The 9,829-nt window shown below is 49.2% G+C and overlaps 1 protein-coding gene across 1 annotated transcript; it reads right to left on the bottom strand.

Moving 5' to 3' along the window:
• Positions 1-704: 704 nt before the first annotated feature.
• On the bottom strand, positions 705-9,808 carry LOC122369451 (aldehyde dehydrogenase, mitochondrial-like; the record flags this gene model as incomplete). Its single annotated transcript, XM_043344215.1, is given in 10 exon segments — positions 705-1,783; positions 3,794-3,951; positions 6,293-6,457; positions 6,792-6,929; positions 7,327-7,476; positions 7,918-8,105; positions 8,597-8,697; positions 9,163-9,308; positions 9,711-9,778; positions 9,781-9,808. Coding segments are annotated over 10 exon segments (1,290 nt in total), but the record flags the coding sequence as incomplete, so codon positions are not given.
• Between the last annotated feature and the right edge of the window lie 21 nt (positions 9,809-9,829).

Here is a 9,829-nt window from a genome sequence, read left to right on the forward strand (position 1 = left end):
GACTCGTCCAAAACCGACATCTGACGTGAAATTGGGCTTGGACGAGTCCATTCTGTGAAAAAGGGAAGGTAGTTGGAATGGACTCGTCCGAAAACCGAGATCTGACGCAATTTTGGGTTTGGACGAGTCCACTTCGTCACAAAGGGAAGGTAGTTTGAATGGACTCGTCCAAAACCGACATCTGACGTGAAATTGGGTTTGGACGAGTCCATTCTGTGAAAAAGGGAAGGTAGTTGGAATGGACTCGTCCAAAAACCGAGATTTGACTCAATTGGGGCTTGGACGAGTCCATTCCGTGACAAAGGGAAGGTAGTTGGAATGGACTCGTCCAAAAACCGGAAACTGACGCGAATTAGGGTTTGGACGAGTCCATTCCATGACAAAGGGAAGGTAGTTGGAATGGACTCGTCCAAAAACCGGAAACTGACGCGAATTAGGGTTTGGACGAGTCCATTCCATGACAAAGGGAAGGTAGTTGGAATGGACTCGTCCAAAAACCGAGATCTGACGCAATTTTGGCCTTGGACGACACCATTTGGTGAAAAAGGGAAGGTGGTTGGAATGGACTCATCCAAAAACGACATCTGACGTAAATCTGGCTTTGGACGAGTCCGTTTTTCTGATCCAGAAGACTCCAGTCCGTTCCGTTATAGTTTGTTTTATTTGTGAAAACTAAATATGCATTATTTCTGCACACATATAAATTACAAGTGTGTAATTGTATTTCCGCTTAGTCATTTACAAAATACCTCAGGAAGTCTTCCCTGGACGGTCTTACGAGCATTGTACAGCACGGTGTAGCACGGTGATATTTGACAAGCTACGAGACAACTTCGACTCGGAAAAAGCGAGGAAGAACCGATAACTTAAGCCATAAGAAATCGAAGAAAACGAAAAAGATTCTTCATACAACACAAATCCACATCAGTAGCCAATAATAAAAGACGTGTGTACAAAACGAGTACCACCGCGCAGCAGGTCTATGCGCAATGTACGAACACGTTCCCTACAACCTGTTCCGTAAGCACAAAGAGGGATTCTTTACGAGCTGATCCACATGAATGCATTTCTAGATAAAAACGATTGTTCTGGGCGCAAAGAAGAAACTACCAATCGATAAACTTTGCTGTGGGCCGTGATTTCCAACAGGCCTTTCACCACTTCCTATCCCATGGCTCAGTCGAACGACATGCTAAACGATGCCACTCGCTTTTATACAGGACCGGCCAAAAACACTTACAGAGGCCAACGTTCGACAAATTAACTTTCGATTGCATCACGTTCGATTGCAGTTGTTGTAGTTGGTTTAAACCTTATGTTGACATAGAAATCATCCCATCTCGTGAGTTCGTAACGTCGTCTGATTCTCCTGCAAATCGGCCCTTACCTGACACAGTGCATTAATTAACAGCACAGTTTTAAACACACAAAATCCCAAACGACCATCCTGAAGAGCATACGCGAAAGCACCACAACTTCGTCAAATACCTATTCCGTCGCTCTATCTTCAGAGCTGTTCCCATATCACTGTTTTCAACCACCACTTTCCAAAGTCGCCAATACACATTTAGACACCGAACCGAACATCCAACCTTGACCGTATCTCGAACCTTAGTTTACGAGTTACGAGTGAGTTTACGAGTTCTTCTGCGGGATGGCGGTGACGACCGTCTTGGTCTCGGTGTAGTTCTGAATGCCGTACGATCCCTTCTCTCTGCCGTGGCCAGACATCTTGTAGCCGCCGAAAGGCAGCTGAGACGAGAACACGTTGTACGAGTTGATCCTGTTGGAAGAAGAGAAAGACGTCAGGGTCACGCTGAGGTCATGGCGAAGTCAGAGATGGGGTTGAGGGGTAAGATACAGCACTGGTTTCTCAGTCAGTAACGAGATATCTAAAATGACGGCAAACTAGGTAGATTTTGAGGTCTTCCAGTGGTCTGATCGGGATCTAATCAGCAATGCAGGGGTAAGATCAAGAGCATGCTGATCCATCAGTCGCAAGGAAATACAGAATACGACGCCAATGTCACGGACACGCTTAACGTTAGCGCATCCCTAGACAGACTGCCGATTGATCCCTCTTCTCTCTAGAGTTAGAGCACTGGCTGCTACTGCAGCCGGTGGCCCTCCAGATGAACTAGACGTTATGGTGGGGACCCGCTAGGTGGCTCGGCTTCACAATGCGACGGTTTTGCGTCATTTGAACTCAAACTAAGATCCATAACACGACGGTACAGTTTTTGGCAGGGCCTGGGCACCAGGTAGTAGTAGTAGTAGTAGTAGTAGTAGTAGTAGTAGTAGTAGTAGTAGTAAGTGTATTGAGACCGTCCACATGGTGGGTTTTCAGGTGTCGCGTCAATGACAAATATAACACTACATGGGCACATCGCCACAAATGCCAGCAATATTTTATCGCAAACTATACTGATACATGCTATTGAAATAAAAATGTACCTATAAAAGTGCATTAAAATGTATCCGAGGAGCAGAGAGCCGGCATCGTCACCGCAGCTCGCGGACAGCAGTTTTGAAGCCTCTCAGGGTCGCGGAGCCGCGTATGGAATCGCTGAGACGGTTCCAGCCGGCAGCAGCCCTGTACGCGAAAGTACGTTGGCTTGAAGCCAGGCGATACCTACGAAGGTGTAGACAGCCGCGTTCCGCGGAGCGCGTGTTTCTCGCGGAGACTGCAGCGCGAGCGGTGAAAAGGCCACTGATCTCAGGGGGAGCCCCGTCCATCTGTAGCACCTTGTACACCTTAGTGACGTCACGGAGCGCCACCAGGGTCTCCATCCTTGACCAGTCCAGATGAGCCAAAGCTGGTGTGATGTGTTCATACTTTTTGCAGCCTGTGACTACTCTTGCCGCGAAATTTATGATTTTTTGAATTTTGTTTATCTGGCTCTTGGTGGCCCCGCCCCATACGCACAGTCCATATGTAATATGCGGAAACACATAGGCTATCGGAAACACATAGGCAGGTAACACCGTAAGGTTCGCCAAGGCCAGGTCAAAAAGCCAGGTCAAAGCTAGGTCAGACCATGGTCCCCTCTAGGCTCAGACCAGGACAGGGCATCAAGTTACGATATCACTATTAGGTCGAACCGGGTTATGTCTGAAAATGGCTGGTCTCAGCTCCCACTCACTACTCAGTGCTAGTCCTTCGTCACTCACCAGCTCCAGTCCCTATCCAGTCCCAGTCCATATCCCAGTACCTGTACCTGTATCAGTCCCAGTCCCTACTGCTGTCCCTTACTCACCTCACGGTTCCTGCCTGCCGTCCCTGGAGCGTACGGTCCCTGCCCCACCCCTGTTTATTTTCCGTCTCACCCCACTCACTGACGGACGACCCTCTACTCACCAGACAGTGCCCGCTCGTAGTCCATGGGCAGCACGATCTCTGTCCAGTCCCTGTTCCTGGTCCCTGCCCGGTACCCCTGATCCCTGCCCTTCTGCCCAAGTATCAGCCTGCAGTCCCGCTCAGACCAATACCCGCAACAAGTCATTTACCACACGGTTCCCGCGCGCAGACCCTAGGCATTGTCCTGTCCCTGACCCTAGTCACTGTCTGATCACTGTCCCAGTGTTCAAGTCTCTCAACAATTCCTCGCGCTGCCCTTCACTCACCACACGGTTCCCGCGCGCAGTCCCTGGGCAGTGCTCTCCCTCTCCGACCCTTGTCCCAGTCCCTGATCCATGTCCCTGCCCCTAGTCTCTGCTCTAAGTCTCTGTTATTGCCCCAGTCCCTGCCTCAAACCTGTCCAGTGCCTTCCTTACTACGTTACGCCCTACTTACCACACGGTTCCGGCTCGCAGTCCCTGGGCAGTCCGGTTGGCCAGGTCCAGGTCTCGCGTGTACACGCCGGCCGCCAGTCCATACATGGAGTTGTTGGCTCGCTCGATGACCTCCTCAACACTGGAGAACTTCATAATCTGCTGCACCGGGCCGAATATCTGCGACAGAAACACGAGTGGCAGGGGTTAGATATGGGGTATAACGAGATCGAGAAACTCCTAGAGTGCCTTGCTACCTTGCTAAATTATCTTTTATCTACCTTAACCCGGCACCGCCTGGGCTATTTCCGTACCCACGACAGCCTGGGGGGGGGGGGGTCGGATCCGACCCCCCCCCCCCCTGTTATCTCGAGAACCAATGGTCGTATCGAGCCCCGCGAGGCGGCGTTCGAAAGGTCTCTACGAGACCTTCCCAAAGCACTCTTAAGATTTTAAGATTGAGGTCAACTTTCGGGTCAAGGTCAGGTCAAAGGTCAAATTCAGGGGTTTTGCATGATTAGGCTTACGGACAGCGGAATCGATAGCTGCTGCTCGAAACTCACCACAAATGACCTCAAAGGCCTAGTGAAGGTACCATGTGCGTATAGGGGTCATACTACGTACGGGTCAAGGTCAGGTCAGGTCACGAAAGGTCACGGTTTTCACTTTCTGCTACATGGGCGTGCGACACATGTTTTATGGCTTATTTTTCACGCCAAATCCGATGGTAATGGTTATATGTGACCCCAGGTCACTATGCTGGTGATAAGTGTGCATTGAAAGCATAAAAAATCGTTTATACCATACATAACTAAACGAGGGCTAAGAAAAAAAGTCAAGTTTTCAACTTTTTATTTTTGACATAAAAATGCACTTTTCTAGACGAGCTTTGTCCCAGGAATCTAGTGGTGCCATTTGTTTTCACATGCGATGTTCAGAAGTGCCTCTAATTCGCGAAAATGCTTATGACGTCACCATGCCCTATGCATGTTGGAGCTATTTTTTACAATTTGGGGGTCAAAAATCAAGATAGAAAGTTGAAATTTGGGATATCTAATGTTCTAATAGAGCTCTATAACATATATTCCGGTTTTTTGGAAATTCTCAAAATTTTGGATTTTATTAGCTGTTTTCCAAAAAATATAGTTTTTTGAATCTTTAGGGGTCAAAAACGCATTTTATGGAAAATCCGAGATAGCCATTTTAAAGAACTCGTTGAGCTGCGTCTTTTCCTGTCCTTAATTTGCAATTTGCTTAAAACCTCGATTTTTGGCGATTTTTTAAACATTTACCACTTTTTGACTGAAAACGCCATGAAGTTACATCACTAAAATCGATATATCTCAAAAAATTTTGAAAATTTTTTCTTAAAAATTGTACAGGAGACGTCAAATTGATGGGGGAAAAGGTATGCCAAGTTTCAAGTTGATAGCGCAAGCGGTTCATGAGTTATTCAAGAAAAACGGAGGGGGTGGGTCGGATCCGACCCCCCCCCCAGGCGGTCGCGGGTTAACTATCTTGCGGCATGGTGATAATACTGCACGGGTTGATACGGACCTACGTTTGCTTAGAAAGTTTCGCAGAGCTCCCAGAAACTCTCATGTGTGTCTGATCATTTATAGTTATTCCGCTCTTCTTCGCTATGCGTAGTCAAATTCAAGACTACATAAAATGGCAGGTTGGTGGGCTTGAGTCGCTGTCTGAGCGAGCTGGATGCTTTCGAAATGTTTTTTGGCGTTATTATTATTGATGAATATAAAAATGCTCCTTACACTGTTTCTATACACTAACTGAAGATGAAGTACGCTATAACGATGAAATATAAAGCTGATTCCTTGGCCTACCGCCTTCTTGCCCTTGACAGCAAGTAGGTATGCAGCTGGCATCTGTTTATGCTAAACTGGTCATGGCGAAGCTACGATAAACAGATCCCAGTCATTGCTCGCGGTAAACAGCCAGCATGCTTCAAACAGAAGCAAGATGAGATGCAAATGTGAGTGCCAGCCTACATCGAGAGCACCGTTTTTAGCTGCACTTACGCATCCCACCCGCTAAAGATAATATTAGGTATGTGCTTAGTAACAAGATAGGAAAACACGATAGGCGAATCATTGAAGCATTTTTTACGCTTAATATTGAATTGATTCTAGAGTTAGGTACAGCGTTAAAATATTTACATGACCACACCCTCCTGTGGGTTCGATTGCAAAGTAACGTAAAATCCCCAATCCCCCTGCACTTTCATCAATAACTTCGAAACCTACGGGAAGGCAAGTTACCTACGTGTCGCACACCTACCCCTGCGCTCCTTTCCCACCCACCCCCATAGCTGGTGGGAACTGTAAAGAACTGTGGGTAATCACGCGCCGCAAATCCGCAAACTCAGCGCGTCGGCTTAGCTTTGGGGTCGCAGCAAACGGCGGAGGTCAAGGTCATCGGCGCTGGGGCGACCGATTTGTGGTGCCCGAACACCCACAGTTCCTCAACATTACCCCCCCCCCCCCCCGCCTGACCCCCTTACCTCCTCCGTAGCGATTCTCATGTTATCCTGCACGTCTGTGAAGACAGTCGGCTCGATGAAGTAGCCCTTGTCGCCGATCCTGGCTCCACCGTGCGCCAGTTTCGCTCCCTCCTTCTTTCCCGACTCGACCAGGCCGAGAATCTTGTTCATCTGGATCTCGCTGATCTGGGACCGAAAGAGGGGTTAGATAATAAAAAAACGATTAGTGGACCTCTAAATGTTGCAGCTTGTCTTTCGAGATCGGGGATGGGATACAAATTGATTGAGTGCTGGTAAAGTTACGAAGAGTCTGTTGAGATGCAGAATGCTTAGGGCCGTGGTGTCTTCACATACATGGTTGATGTTCTTTGCGTTATATCAATAGCTACGTTATCCATAATCCCTTAATCAAATAGCCATTCATCGTCCTATTTTACACCAAACCATCAATATGCGTAGCAAGCTTTATCGAGGATTTAAACAGCACTAGCCTCACAACCGGCCCGTTGGCACTACACACCTGAGGTCCCTGCAGAGTGTTAGGGTCGAACGGATCGCCCACGGTCCTCTGCCTGGCCTTCTCAATGCTCCTATGCACGTACTCATCATAGATGTCCTCGTGGACGAAAATACGAGAGCCGGCGCAGCAGCACTGGCCCTGTGGAGGGGAAGGGGTCAAAGGTTAGAGACAGAAGTCAAGATCAGCTTTAACTCAGCGTTGTAGGTCAGATAATAGGTCAGATGCGAGATGACATATGTGAAAAGGAAGAGGTCAGAGACCAGAGGTCGGAGACTACAGGGGTCATGGATCAGATCGTACGACGTGGTATCCTTATGTTCCTCATCGTTGTAAAATGCACATAGTTGTATGCATAGAAACACATAATATAAAGCCTTTGTGAGAAGCGGGGACCTTCACTTTCCATGCACAAACTCATTCTTCTTTAAACTCGGGACCCTCACTTCCATGCCACAAACTCATTCTTCTTTTAACTCATAAACATAACTCGAGCTCCCGTACTGTTGGTATAAGTACACCAGGCCCAACCCCTCACCATGTTGAAGAAGAGGCCGAAGTGTCCTCCCTCCACCGCCTGATCGAGGTCAGCGTCCTTGAAGATGATGTTGGGAGACTTTCCGCCCAGCTCCATCGTCACCCGCTTCAGGTTGGACTTGGCGGCCAGCTCGCTGACAATCTGACCGACCTGCGGTCAGAAGAACGGTCAGCGGTTAGATTACAAATGGAAAGTCGGGAAAGGTGAGTGGGGTTTCTGAGAGCAGCGAAGAGGGCGGAGGGTGGTGATATTGGGGTTTGGCGACGTTCGGACCGCATTCGTTGTTATCAGCGCTCCGTTCTAAGCATTACGGATAACGCAGTGTTGCTTCGAAAGAGCAGGACTTCAGTCAGTAAAGTCAGTAAAACAGCATTCATTAACTGGAGTACTGAATAGAAAGGTGCGACGGTAAACGAGGTGGCTCTGCTACAATTTGTTTCTAGCTATGGAATATTTGCAATATCTCCTTTTCAATTATGACCAGTGCAAGTTTATTAGGGTGCCTAAGGCGTACTGTATGATTTACATGAATATGATGCGTATCAAACCATTGACAACATTTTTACACTTTCCCTTTCTCCCGCGACTAACCTCGGTTGATCCGGTGAACGCCACCTTATCGACCCCCATGTGCGAGGCCAGGGCCGCACCGGCAGTGGGGCCGAACCCGGGCACGATGTTGACCACACCAGGAGGGAAGCCGGCCTCCTTTATCAGCTCGGCCACGTACAGGCCGGTGAGGGGAGTTTCCTCAGCGAGCTTCATCACCACAGTGTTACCTGCGGGAAACAAGCGGGGTAAAGGGGATAACGAACAGACCGGTGAGGGATGTTTCCTCGGCGAGCTTCATCAACACAGTGTTACCTGTGGGGTAAAGGGGTAAGGATAACGTTCAGTGGCGCATAACCGGGCGAGGGGCGTCTCTTTCGCGAGCTTCATCACAACAATGTTTCCTGCGGGGACAGGTGGGGTAAAGGGGGTAATATTTCAGTCATATACAGTTCGGTTAGGGGCGTCTCTTCGGCGAGCTTAATCACAACAGTGTTACCTGTGGGGGAATAGGGAATCATTCGGAGTGAAATGAATGACCTTATATAGCATTCGAAAATGGTATTAATCATTCTTATTTCCCTGCGGAGAACCGCTGGGGTTAGGGAGAGGAGAGAGCAAGAGTGAGAGCCAGAATGAGAGAAACATCTACAGCGAGACAGCCAAAAAGAGAGAATGAGAGCGAGACATCGGTAGAAAGAGTGGAGAGAGTAGTACGTACCGGCGGCGAGAGCGGGCCCCAGTTTCCAGGCCTGCATCAGCAGGGGGAAGTTCCAGGGGATGATCTGAGCGCAGACGCCCACCGGCTCGTGACGCGTGTAGCTGGGGGTACAACGAGCGGGTCATGATGAGTCAATTCAGGTCAGGTCAGGTCAGGTCAGGTCAGAGGCCAAGGTCAGGTCAGAGGCCAAGGTCAGGTCAGAGGCCAAGGTCAGGTAAGGTCAAAGGCAATGGGACAAACTGGTCACTCATTCACTCTGCTTCTTGAAATGTATGCATGTATGATGTTCAAGTTTCGACAACCCTTGCAAATTTACTTCAAAAACTTCCCTCTTCAGCTCCGCCTTTACCGTCCCCGAATCTCCTTTCCTCCAACCGCCCCTGCCTTTCAACTTTCCTCCCTTAATCCGCCCCTGCCTTCTATATCTCCACCCCTGGCTCCGCCCCTGCCTTCCTAATCCCCTTCCCTGACACCGACACTACCCTACCAATCCCCTTCCCTGAAACCGCCTCTGCCTCCCCAATCCCTTTCCCTGACACCGCCCCTGCGGTGACCTCGCCACTGACCTGAAGTTGTTGCCGTCGGCGGGGATGACCTCGCCGGTGATTTTGTCCGCCCAGCCGGCGTAGTAGCGGTAGTGACCGGCGCTCAGAGCTGTGTCGGCCAGGTAGGACATGTTGTACGGCTTGCCGTTGTCCAGCGTCTCCAGACTCTGTATATAGGTCGTGAGGAAATGCAGTGTCAGGTCAAGTCGGGTCAAGTCATGAAGCTTAAAGCTTCGGTGGCTGTGCATATTCTACCATCCATACGAAACTCAAGGATATGTTTTGGTAGCTTGAGCGCGATCATTAGACCGGGACAAATTTACTCATATAATAAAACATTTGAAGCGATCGCAAACAAATCTGGCATTTTTTGCGAAGATGTGGCAGCCTTGTTGATTTGTTTTTGTTTACTTATTTGCCTTGATCATGACTAAGAAATTATCCACAAACAGCTGAGGGGCTATTTTTTACTCTGGTCTCCGGCCGTCTTGTAGGGATCAGTGGCATTACGCTCCCTGATATGTCAGCCTGTCCTTCCTCCCTCCTCTCTCCCCCCCCCCTCTACCCACCGCCAGGTAGGTCTGATCGCGTTCAATCAGATCCGCCAGCTTGTAGAGCAGTCGGCCACGCTCTGACCGTCCATGGTCCGCCACGGGCCCAGCGGACGCCTCCTGGGCAGCCTTCAACC

This window comes from Amphibalanus amphitrite, unplaced genomic scaffold (genome assembly GCF_019059575.1).
Source record: "Amphibalanus amphitrite isolate SeventyFive unplaced genomic scaffold, NRLGWU_Aamphi_draft 001036F_arrow, whole genome shotgun sequence".
NCBI lineage: Eukaryota > Metazoa > Arthropoda > Thecostraca > Balanomorpha > Balanidae > Amphibalanus > Amphibalanus amphitrite.